At 68.4% G+C, this 11,342-nt stretch overlaps 1 protein-coding gene across 2 annotated transcripts; it reads right to left on the bottom strand.

Annotated features, from left to right (window-relative positions):
* Nucleotides 1–620: 620 nt before the first annotated feature.
* On the bottom strand, nucleotides 621–10,190 carry LAS1L (LAS1 like ribosome biogenesis factor). Of its 2 annotated transcripts, none has more exons than XM_029067938.2 (13): nucleotides 9,991–10,190; nucleotides 9,146–9,271; nucleotides 8,198–8,267; nucleotides 7,805–7,886; nucleotides 6,094–6,342; nucleotides 5,304–5,350; nucleotides 4,563–4,672; nucleotides 4,018–4,103; nucleotides 3,600–3,818; nucleotides 3,148–3,295; nucleotides 2,409–2,863; nucleotides 1,993–2,134; nucleotides 621–870 (listed from the first exon to the last, which is right to left on the bottom strand). In XM_029067938.2, the coding sequence occupies exons 1-13, from the start codon at nucleotides 10,164–10,166 to the stop codon at nucleotides 780–782; spliced, it is 2,001 nt and encodes a 666-aa protein (XP_028923771.1). In that variant the 5' UTR covers nucleotides 10,167–10,190; the 3' UTR covers nucleotides 621–779. The 2 variants fall into 2 exon arrangements, with proteins under 2 accessions (XP_028923771.1, XP_028923772.1); XM_029067939.2 differs by having other exon boundaries at nucleotides 4,563–4,669.
* Nucleotides 10,191–11,342: the final 1,152 nt, after the last annotated feature.

Raw genomic sequence — 11,342 nt, 5'->3', positions numbered from 1 at the left:
GCTTCCCGTTCGGCTCCCCCGTGGCCAGGCCCAGTCCCAGACCCACGGGCCTGGGGCCAGTCCTCTCTGTCCCCACCACGCACGACGCGGAGCAGCTGAGGTGGGGGTAGAGATGGGGGCGGGCCAACCTGGACCCATGCAGGGAAAAGGAAAACTCTTCCCACCTCTTATCCTCGCTCGCCTCGGAAACGGAATGACCAGCCACCCCATCCCCTGCCGGCCCCCTGCCTGGGGTCCCGGGCCCCACCCTCCCGCCCAGTGCCACCGACTAGGTTGGAAACGAAACTTGAATGGGGGGGCGGAGGGGGGTTAAGAGCAAGGCCAGCACAGCAGGTGCCGCTTCAACTTAACCCAACCCAGCCAGCCGCCCCCGGCCAACCACCGCCCCGGTGGCGGCCGAGACTCCTGGCTACGACCCGCGTCTCTCCCCCAGACCCCTCACCGCTCGCCACGCAACTAAGCGGGCCCGGGCCTGGCTCCGGTCCCGTCTCCCCAGTCGTGGGGCAAGAACCTGGGCTTTCTGGGGCAGAGGTTCTGGTGACAGCCCCTGCCCCGTGTGCGGCTCCCCACCGCTGGCCGGGGAGAAGCGCCGGCCCCCCGCCGAGGTGTCTCGACAGAGGCTGGGTACAGACGGGAGCCCCCGTCCTCGCTTTATTTTCCTCCGAAGGCAGTTACAAATGTTTGGAGCGGGAGCCCCCGCAGGAAGGGTTAGGATCCCCCGGCTCCCCGTCCGCGACTCACGACCCTCGGCCCGGGCCGGGCGACGAGGGAACGTGGAGTCAGAAGAGCTGGAGGCCGGTTTTCAGGCGGTTCAGCTCCCCCTGCGTCCACAGCAGCCCCTCGCCGCCGGAGTCGAGGAGGTCCGGGCAGCTGGGAGAGCAGAGACACGGCGGGTCAGCCGGGGTCGGGTGCCAACTTGCCCCCGGAAGCTCGGTTCGGCCGCCGGCCGAGGACCGCACGCGTCCCCCCGGAGCCCCGGCCCCCGGCTCCCCAGCGGGGTTGCTCCCGGGGCCCACCCGCTTTCCCAGCTAGCCTCGTGGGGGCTGGGGACCGGAGAAGCCAGCGGCCGGACCCATCTGACCCGGCCCCCTCTTGGGGCCGAGACCACGGGGGTGGGACGGCACTCCCCAAGCCGAAGGAGGGAGCGGCGAGGAGCTCCCACCTCCGTTCCACTAGCAGTCGGGCACGGGCCCTGACGGCCAGCTGGCACGCAGCCCAGACGGGTCGCTTCCCGGGGGGCCGGGAAGAAAGAGAGGTGGCCCCACCGGTGGGATCCAGGGCCCGGGATGGGGAAGCCCCACCCAGATGGTGTCTTCTCCTCGAGGCCTGTGAGGGAACTTTGACCACAGCCCGGAGACCCCTCCGGGAGCCACGGGTCGGGGGAGAGGGTCACCCTGGCTCCCCCAGCGCTGATTTGCAGCGGGCAAACAGGCTCGGGGCCGGGAGGGGGACTGTGCCACCCCTCAAGTCCAGGAGCGCACCCAATCTAATCGTGACCGCGCTCCCGCCTGTCCACGAGCTCCACTGGTCAGGGGTCCGGGCGGCAGGGGCGGGGTGGGGGCAGAGGAGCCAGGGAAGCATCGCCGCTCCGCCGGCCTCTCCCGGAGCGGTGCGGATACGGAAAGCCCTGAGCTGAGGGTCACGTCCCGGCTTCCCGTGCGTTCCTGTGCTCCCATCCAAGACCTGAAGCCGGGAGGGGGGCCTGCACGCGGGGCGAGGGGGTTCTCCCAGCGGTCCAGCTGTTCCAAGCCAGGGCAAGGCCCGCCCCCACTCTGGCCCCGGCCCGCCCCGGCCCCCAGGGGGAAGGGGCAGGGAGGGGGTCTCCTTGGCCGGGGGCCGGCCGGTGGCGGACGACTCGCGAAGGGACCCGAGGTGGAATCCAGATGGGAGACCCCGGGAGGAGCGGCTCGGGCTGGTTCTTGGGCTCCCGGGAGGGGAGAAGGGGGACTTGGAAAAGAAATGAACAGAGCCGGCACAGGAGAGGGTACTCACCAATTCCCGGAAGATGTGGGACTCGGCCGCCCTTCTGTGGCCGGCTGGTCCAGGACCGTGTAGCTGCCCAGCAGCAGGTAGCCGGGGTCCTCCGTCTGGCCCGGGAGCCTCCCCAGAGGGTACAGGCCCCACTGCACGTCATCTGCGGGGCCCAGGTCGGGGTCAGGCCCCTGGCTAAGCCCGCCCTGCCATATTCGCCTCTATTTGGGGGAGGGGGTGGAGTCCCGTCGGGCCAGGGGGCACCCACGCTGGGGCAGGCGGGTCGGGGGCTTTCCCGGTGCTCCTCCTCCACCCCGGGACAATCGGGCCAGAGGGCCTAACCCGGGCTTCGCGGCCTGGCCACCTCTGAGCCTCAGTCTCCCCGGACACTAGCCCCCAGAGTGGAGAAGTCCCTGAGGTGGGGGAGGCTGCCTCACCTGCACTGAGCTGCCAGGCAGACCCCTGCAGCACCGCCTGCTTCTCTGCCAGCGCCTCAGGGTTCTTGGGTACGGCCAGAGGCGCGGGCGGCACGTTTGCCAGGTCCAGGGTGGCCGCCCGCTCCGTCCCGCTGTCGTCGTCCTCCTCCTCCTCCCTTTCTGCGCCCTCCAGCTCCATCTCTTCCTCCTCCTCTTCCTCCTCCTCTTCCTCCTCCTTTTCCTCGTCCTCATCCTCGTCCTCATCCTCCTTGCCAGGCTCCCGCCCCTGGCCCTCGGGCCCCCGGCCCCAGGCCTGGCCCCGCAGGCTCTCCAGGGTGTAGATGGGCTGTCCGGAGGAGGCGGGCCCGGTGTCGGAGCCGGGCAGGGAGGACCCCCCCTGGGTGTACACGGTACAGAGGTGCAGCAGCTTCTCCTGGGTGGTCAGGGGCAGGGGCTGCTCCGAGGCCTTCAGAATTCTAGGTGGGAAGAGCAGGGGGGCAGCAGGGCCCAAAGGTGGGCCGAGGGGGGGCTCCGTCCCCTTGGCCCCGGCCGACCCGACCGGAGGTGGGAGGAGGGGGTGTGTGTGTGTGTTGTGGGTGGGGAGGGTCCGGAGGGTCCTCGCCTGAACCCACCCTCCGAGTGGGGTCAAGTGGATGTGAGGGGATCCGGATCGGGCCCCGTTCATGGGGGGGGGGGGGGTGCACAGTGTGACCCAGGCCCGCCCTCCCCACCCCCCGTCCGGGCAGGGGGTCCATCTTACAGCTGCAGCAGGTGGGGGCTGGCCCAGCAGGGAGCGGCCAGGCAGGTCTGGACCAGCTGAGGCCACTGCAGGGGAGTGATGGGGCCCAGCATCATCCACGACTTCCGCACGTCCCACTGGGCGGAGGTGAGGTGCCGGGCGGTCTGCCCTGGGGAGACCCGGCGCCAGCGGGGGTTTGGGGTGGGGAACTCCCCGTCTCTGCCCGCAGTTCGGAGCCTCCCTCTTGCCCCAAACCCCGCCGGCTTTGGGGAGGCGCCCGCTGGCTGGCTGCACAGACCCAGACGGGCCCGGAGGGGAGCCGGGGCCGGGTCAGAGCCGGAAGGAGACGGGAAGGGCTCGGGACCGGGGCGGGTTCCGAGTCGGAAGGGGTCCGGCACTGGGGCCTCGACCCCCAACCCCGCCGGGAACCCGGAAGGGTCCCCCCACGCCCCGAGCCCCTCCCCGGCACTCACGGGACTTGGTGTGGGCCACCAGCAGCTCGGCGATCCAGCCCAGCAGGTAGGAGGGGCGGAGGCCGGGGGGCTCGTTGGCGCAGTGGGGCAGGGTGGTCAGCATGCGCTCCAGCAGGGCCTGGGTGAAGTGCTGGGAGGAGTCCAACTGGCTCAGGAGCGGCTGCCAGAAGTGGGAGACGGGCCGGGGCAGCAGCAGCAGGCGTTCCAGGTCCGCGGAGTCTGCGGGGCCGGAGGGCGCGGTGGGCGACGCCGGCTCGGGGGGGCCCGGGGTGGCCGGCGCCGACGGGCCCGAGAGACTCGGCGCCGCGGCGGGGCCCGCCCTGACCGGCCCGGGGCCCGCCCCCCGCAGCCCCTCGGACAGGCCGTGGAAGGAGGGGCCCGGCCCCCTCCCGCCCCCGCCGCCCCCCCTCGGCCCCACCTTTCTTCGGGATCCGCAGCGCCGCCAGCTGCTCCTTGGTGGGAATGAGGAATCCCTCGTCCAGCAGGGCATCCAGCACCACGCCCCTGCGGAAGGGCCGGCACAGGGCAGGGGGCACGATCGGCCCGGAGCTGAGGGGCCCAGCCCCCTCCCCGCCAGAAGGGATGGCTACGGACCGGCACGGTGGCGGCTTTCGGGCCTCGGGGCGGGTGTCTTACGACACCCCTTGCCGGTCGCTCCCAGGAGCTCCAGCGGGAAGGGGGCCGGAGTCCCCAAAGGACCTCTCAGCCCCGGGCTTCCAGAAGCGTTCCCCCTCGGCCCCCGAAATTCCTCCGGGATGCCGTCCCCCACCCTCCCCCCAGCTTTCACTCCCTCGGTCGGCGTGCGGTGATCTATCGCGTACGGATTCGTTCTCTGTCCCTCCTAACCGGGGCACACCCTCCGACCCCGGCCGATCTCCTCCGGCTGCGACTTCTCGGCTCGCCCCAGGCAGGATCGGTGGCCGACGCCGAGTGGCTCCTAGGTCCGGGCACCCCCGGCCTCACCTGTTCTCCTGGACCACGTTCTTCAACTGGACCACGATCCACTTCACCTTCTCGGACAGGGTGTACCTCGCCCGGATGTCCTTGAAACGCTTCCGATTCTCCCTCAGCTTCTGCCACGGGTAAGAGGGAGCGGGGTCGCCTCGGTGACCAGACGGACACCCGTTTCCCCGGCCCCCCGGGGATGGTCCTCCCCCCCGATTCCCATCGCCTGGGGAGACCTATCTCCCTACTACAAAAAGAGGGAAATGGAGGCCGAGGGGATTTGAGGAGGGCGGCTGCTGGGAGCTAGTCTTGGCATCAGAGACGAGGCGGGGCTCGGTCCGGCTCCCGTGGGGCCACTAAGAGAACGGGCAAGGCGATGAATAAAACCAGACGAGGTAGCGAAGAAGTCAGGCGAGGAAGTCCGGGAAGCCACCTGGGAGGGGCGTGAGAAAACTCCGCTCCCCGGGACAGAAAGGAAGGTGGTCTGGAAGGCTGTGGGGTCCAAGGGGCCCAGCCGGGCCGCGAACCTGTTCCCGGCCCACCCGCCCGGGCCTCCGTGGGCGGGCGGGCGGGCGTACACGCCGCCGGGACGACGGGCCCGGGCACGGCAGGCCGCAAGGCACCGAGTGGCGGACCCTGGCCCCCGATCCAAACCGGCCCAAACCCGGCTGACCGGCGGGGTGGGATGGCGGTCGGCCCGGAAGAGGCTCGATGACCTCCCCGGGGACCTCCCCGGGCCCCGGCCCCGAGAACACTCACCCCATAGAGCTGCTCCTCGTAGGACACCAGGATATCGCGGACTTTCTCTGCCAACACAAATGCGCCGGTGGCTCCCGGGCCCTGCGGCGTGGGGCTACCCCCGACCACGCACCTGGCCCCCGAGGGCCCCCGGAGGGGGGCAGGGGGCACTCTCTGGCTAGCCGGCAGGGACCCAACACTAGCCTTCCCCAGCTGAGGAAGGAGGAAGCACGGGGCTTGAGAGGTCCGTTTAGACTGGGAGCCCGTCACGGGGCAGGGATGGTCTGTCGCCGGACTGTACGTTCCAAGGGCTTAGTACAGTGCTCCGCAAATCGTAAGCGCTTAATAAATACTACTGAAGTCCCCGGGGCCTCGGGCTGGACCACCGCCCCTGGCTTTGGGCGCGCAGGCAGGCGCCGCCCCCAGCTCAGACCTTTTGGGCCTTGGTGGAGCTCAGGCCTCCACCCTTCGCGGTGTTGGCTGCACACGGACAGAGGAGCTACTGAACAGACACAAGGAGCGCGTGTCCGCCGTATGCGCACGTGCCAACTCCGCTGACCCGCCCCCCCCCCCCCCCGAGGCGAGGACCGAGGATCACGGGGCATAACTCCGGAGGGGGCGGCCCAGGCTCAGGCCCACACCACAGCGGTCGGGATCGGCCCTGCCTGGCGCCGAGAACGGGGCCCCGGCTCCAGCTGCGCCACCCAGTCAGCCACCTCGCCCGAGCCGGACGCTCCCGGTGGACCCCCAAGCCCTCGGGGCCCGGCCCCCGCTCCACAGACCCTCCCTCCCGCCGCGCCACTCGGCTCACCGTACAGCTCCTTGTGTCTCAGTTCTTTTGCCGACGGAGGGCTCTGCTGGTTGCCGGTCGAGAGGTCGGCCCCGCTATCCTCCTCCTCGTCGTCGACGTCCTCCTCCTCTTCGTTGTCGTCATCCTCTGCCGCCGCCGCTGCCGCCGCCACCTTCTCGTCCAGCTCCGAGTCCCAGGACTCCACGAGGTTGTTCCCCAGCTGGCGACACCAATAGGTTCGCCGCAGCCAGTCCAGGGCAGCTTTGCTGCCTGGGGAGAGCTGGGTCAGGACTCACCCTCCGGTGCCCCGGCTCCCCGGCGTCCCACGGTGAAGGCAGCGACTGTTCGGGCCAGACCTCCCCCCGCCGCCCCGATCGCCCGGAACCCCCAGACGCCACGAAGGCTGGAACTGTCCGTCCCCAGCTCCCCGCAGCCAAGGCCGAGGCCGTCCGGGCCGGACCTCCCTCCCCGGGATGAAGGCAGGGACCGTCAGGGTACGGGGAGCCTGGCTCCCAGCCACAGCGCGGGGTCGCCGCTAAATCGAGAACGCCGGGATGGCGGCGGAGGCAAACACGGTGGCCACTGAGCTGGGAGGAGCCCGAAACCCTGTTCCTCTAGCCGGGGCTCACTGCTCTGTTTGTTCTTATCCTTGGTGTCGTTTTATTCATTCAATAGTATTCATTGAGCACTTACTATGTGCAGAGCACTGGGCTGAGCGCTTGGAATGGACAATTCGGCAACAGATAGAGACCGTCCCTGCCCCGTAACGGGCCCCATGACGGGGTCACATTCTGTTTCATCCCCCCTAAGTGCTGGACTCCAGTCTGTCCTCCCCGCCTTTATCCTTAGATTGCCAGCCTCTCGAGGGCCAGGGGCCGTAACGACAGTAACTCATTCATTCGATCGTATTTGTTGAGCGCTTACTGTGTGCAGAGCACTGTACTAAGCGGTTGGGAATAACGACGAGAGGAACTAATAATAACGATACGGGGAACTACGGTATGAACTATGACGTGGGTTAAGCATACACACAAACACTTATACCTAAACTTTTAAATGTATACATTTATATATATACACATACACATATACACACACACACACATATACACACTTACAAAGACACTTAAAAAAATACACATATATAATGTATCTGTGTACTCTGCTCACAGTAAACACTCAATGAATACAACTGATTAGTAGCTGAGTGGGCACTATGGGCCAAGCCCTGTCTGTGCTGGGGTTGAGATTCAGGATCATCACGGTCTGAAGGGGAGGGAAGACCACGTCTAATTCCCACCCCTCACTACCGTGCCCTACAGAAAGCGGACGTATGCGTGCGTGCGGAAGACGACGCTCCCGCTTCTGACCGGGGCGGAGGGGCTGTCCCAAAAGAAGCGGACCTGGCGAAGCCCCCGTAGCTGGGCGGGGGAAGGAGGCCGCGGAGCAGCCGGGAGGGTGATGGGGAGGGCCGGCCGTGGGGTGGACCCCAGAGAGGCCGCTCGGACAGAAGCAGGCCCGACGAAACCTTCGAAACTGGGAGAGGGAAGGAGGCCGCGGAGCGAAGGAAGGGCAGGGGGCAGACCGGGGGGTGGGGGGCCCTCCCTGGCCCAGGCTGCCGGGGACTACTTCGGAGGGGGACGCGGAGGCATCAGGCCTCCGGGGGCCCCCGGATCGCCCCGACACGCGCCGTTCTCCCCGCCGAGTCCCTCAGTACGGGGGGACGCATTACCTTTGCGACAGGTGCTCAGCTGGGGCAGCTTCCCGTGGGTCAGGTCGTGGCGGAGACTGACGATCCAATCCGGAATGTTCAACTGGGATGGGGGCAGGGAAGAGGGAGGGAAGGGTCTCGGGGCAGAAGACCTCCCGGTCTCCGCCGGTAGCCGCCCAACGCCCCCCGGGACCCCACCTGGCCCAGCCTCGCCCGGTAAAGGTGGGAGGCAGTCCGCGGGGAGAGGCTGCTCCCGGGGAGGCCTATTGAGAATCTGTTCCTCGTCTTCCCCACCCTGCCCTAGCCCTCCCCCTTTCCGGCACGGAGGAGATCTGGGGCAACCCCAGCGCGGCCCGTCCAGCCGGCGTCGGGGGAAGAATCCGGGGGCCACCCCTCTCCGCCCGGCTCCCGCACCTCGGAGGCCAGCTGTCTCAGGGAAGCAGGGCAGTACGTCTTCTTCCTCTCGGTGATCAGATTGATGAACCTGGGGAAGAGGAAGCGGACGGCTAGTAGGCGGGGGCGGGGCGGGCGGGGGGGGGGGGGGGGGGCGCAGGACCGATCCAGCTCGCTGTCGTCCTCGGACCCGGCCACCCGCTCACACGGCCTGCCGCTCCGAGGTCTCTCCCACTGGAGTCGGGGAGGGCCGGGGTCTCTCACGCCAGACCGGTCGGTCGCGCGCGGCCCCGTACTCCGGCCGCCCTCTGGCTCATTCATTCGGCATTCAGTCGTATTCACTGAGCGCCTCCTGCGTGCACAGCACTGTAGTCAGCGCCCGGAAAGGACAATTCGGCATAAGAGAGAGACGATCCCTACCCGACAACGGGCTCACGGGCTAGAAGGGGGAGACGGACAACGAAACAGAACGGGTGGACAGGCGTCGAAATAAAGAGAATTGTAGATACGTACCCACCGTTAATAACGTAAACAGACCAACAAATATACGCCAGTGCCGCGGGGCAGGGAAGGGGGTAGAGCAGAGGGAGGGAGACGGGGCGACGGGAAGGGGAGGAGGAGCAGAGGGAGCTGTCTGGGCGGCTCGCGTGGGGGCTACCCGACTCTCTCGTCCCTTATGTTTTCTCTGGGTGTGTGCGTCCTCCTCCATCTCTCAGTAGAGTGCGACTGCGACTCGCCCGTCGGACTGGCGGTCTCTCTGAGGACGGGAATCGTGACTCCGACTCCCTCCTCTAGCGTCTAGAACAGCGTGTGGGTGGGTCGGGGAGGGTGGAGGGGTCTTCCCCGTCTGACTGGCGGCACCTTAAGGGCGGGGGCCGTGTCTTCTCCTCCGACGGTCTCCCCCCCCTCCCCCGGCACCCACCGGCCCGCCGAGCTAGCGGGCCGCCGGCCGGGGCCCGCGGGCCTCACCTGACCAGGGCCATCCCGTAGAGGTAGAGGAGCGCGTCGGGGCCCAGGTCTCCGGTCACGTCGAGGATGGTGCAGAGAACCAGGTCGGCGGTGCAGGCCACGGCCAGGGGGAGGTTGTTGCTGGATCTGGCGGAAGGGACGGGAAACGCGGGGTTCGCCGCAGACTCGGGGTCGGGGGGGGGGGGGCCGGCAGGGTGCGCCGGGGCCAAGGCGGGAGTAGGTTGGGTCCCTGGGCGCGACTCCCTCCGGGCCCCCGCCTCCTCCGGTGCTCGGGGGCCTCCTGCCCCGCGCCCTCGGGCCCCCCCTGACCCCTGACCCCTGACCCCGGGGCAACGGTGGGCCCGATTCCCTCGGGGGGGTCCCTCCTTCCTCCGACGCTCAGGGGCCCCCCCCCCCCCCCCGACCCCAGAGCATCCGTTGGCCCGACTCCCTCCGGGTCCCTCCTTTCTGCAACGCTCAGGGCGTCTCACCTCGTGCCCTACCCCCACCCCTGACCCCGGGGCAGCCGTCGGCACGACCCCCTCCGGGTCCCCGCCTCCGCCAGCGTTCAGGGGGCATCTCACCCCGCACCCTGCGCCCACCCCTGACCCCCGAGCATCCGCTGGCCCGCCTCCCTCTTTCCTCCAGGGCTCAGGGGACCTCCTGCCCTGCGCCCTCGGCCCCCCCTCCCGCCCCCGAGGCAACGATGGGCCCGACCCCCTCGGGGTCCCTCCTTCCTCCAGGGCTCGGGGGGCCTCCCGCCCTGCCCCCTACTCCCACCCCCCCCGTCGCCCTGGGGGTTCCCTCCTCCCCCCGGGGGCCTCCCCTCCCCTCCCCTCCCCTCGCCCCCCGCCCCCCGCCCCGACCTGCTCTTCCAGGCGGAGACGCGGTGCAGCGCGTACTGCTGCAGGTTGGGGTCGGGGCAGAAGAGGTAGACCATGACCTGGTCCCACTCGGCCTTGCTGAGCCAGGCCACCACGCTGCAGCAGCCCAACAGCGCGCGCTCCTGGGCCCAGCGCCATCGCCGCCGCCGCCGCCCCATGGCCCCAACGGGACACGCAGGCGCGCGCGCGCGCGCCGCCCCGCGCGCCGCCTCCGCGCGCCGCGCCGCCGCCGGCCAATGGGAGCGCTCGCCCGCCGCCGGAGCCGGCCCCTCCCGCCCGGACGGCCAATGGGAGGCCAGCGGGCGCCCGCACGTGCGCGGCCGGGGCCCGGGCGCGCCGGGAAATCGGCTCCGCCGGAGCCCCGAGGACGCGGACTTTGGTTCCGCCCCCCGGGAGGGAGGAGGAGCATGACGTCGCGATTTGTTAAGCGCCCAGCCCGTGCAGAGCACCGCTCTAAGCGCTGGGGGAGATACGGGGCCATCGGGTGGTCCCCCGTGAGGCTCACCGTCTTCATCCCCATTTGACAGATGAGGTCGCTGAGGCCCAGAGGAGTCAAGGGACTGGCTCAAGGTCACACAGCAGACACGAGGCGGAGCCGGGATTCGAACCCGTGACCTCTGACTCCCCAGCCCGGGTCTTGCCACTGAGACACGCTGCTTCTCTAATGATAATAATGATATTGGTGTTTGTTAAGCGCTTACTATGTGCCGAGCGCTGTTCTAAGCGCTGGGGGAGATACGGGGTCATCGGGTGGTCCCGCGTGGGGCTCCCAGTCTTCATCCCCATTTTACAGAAGAGGGAACCGAGGCCCAGAGAAGTGAAGTGACTGGCCCCCGGTGACACAGCTGATAAGTGGCGGAGCCGGGATTCGAACCCATGACCTCTGACTCCCCAGCCCGGGCTCTTGCCACTGAGACACACTGCTTCCCTATTGATAACAATAACGATGATGATGTTGGTGTTTGCTAAGCACTAACTCTGCAGGATCCAGGGGAAAGAGCCCGGGCTGGGGAGCCAGAGGTGGTGGGTTCAAATCCCGCCTGGGTGACCGTGGGCCAGTCACTTGACTTCTCTGGGCCTCAGTGACCTCCTCTGGAAAATGGGGATGGAGACTGGGAGCCTCACATGGGGCAACCCGATGACCCTGTATCTCCCCCAGCGCTTTGAACGGTGCTCTGCACATAGTAAGCGCTTAACAAACACCAACATTACTGTTGTTGTTATTATTATTATTATTATTATTATTGTTCTCTGGGCCTCAGTGACCTCATCTGGAAAATGGGGATGGAGACAGGGAGCCCCACGTGGGACAACCTGATGACCCCGTATCTCCC

Source organism: Ornithorhynchus anatinus, chromosome 6, assembly GCF_004115215.2.
Source record: "Ornithorhynchus anatinus isolate Pmale09 chromosome 6, mOrnAna1.pri.v4, whole genome shotgun sequence".
Classification (NCBI taxonomy): Eukaryota; Metazoa; Chordata; class Mammalia; order Monotremata; family Ornithorhynchidae; genus Ornithorhynchus; species Ornithorhynchus anatinus.
The sequence above is the reverse complement of the archived record's forward strand: the minus strand, read 5'-3'. Positions and strand labels throughout refer to the sequence as shown.

Bases quoted from the DNA above. Each gene is read 5' to 3' on its own strand.
- LAS1L (XM_029067938.2), bottom strand. From the start codon at position 10,166: ATGGGGCGGCGGCGGCGGCGATGGCGCTGGGCCCAGGAGCGCGCGCTG. The intron at 8,268-9,145 runs GTGAGGCCCGCG...CCTCTTCCCCAG, and splicing joins TACGGGATGGCCCTGGTCAG to GTTCATCAATCTGATCACCG. The intron at 6,343-7,804 runs GTAATGCGTCCC...AGCTCTCCCCAG, and splicing joins GCTGAGCACCTGTCGCAAAG to GCAGCAAAGCTGCCCTGGAC.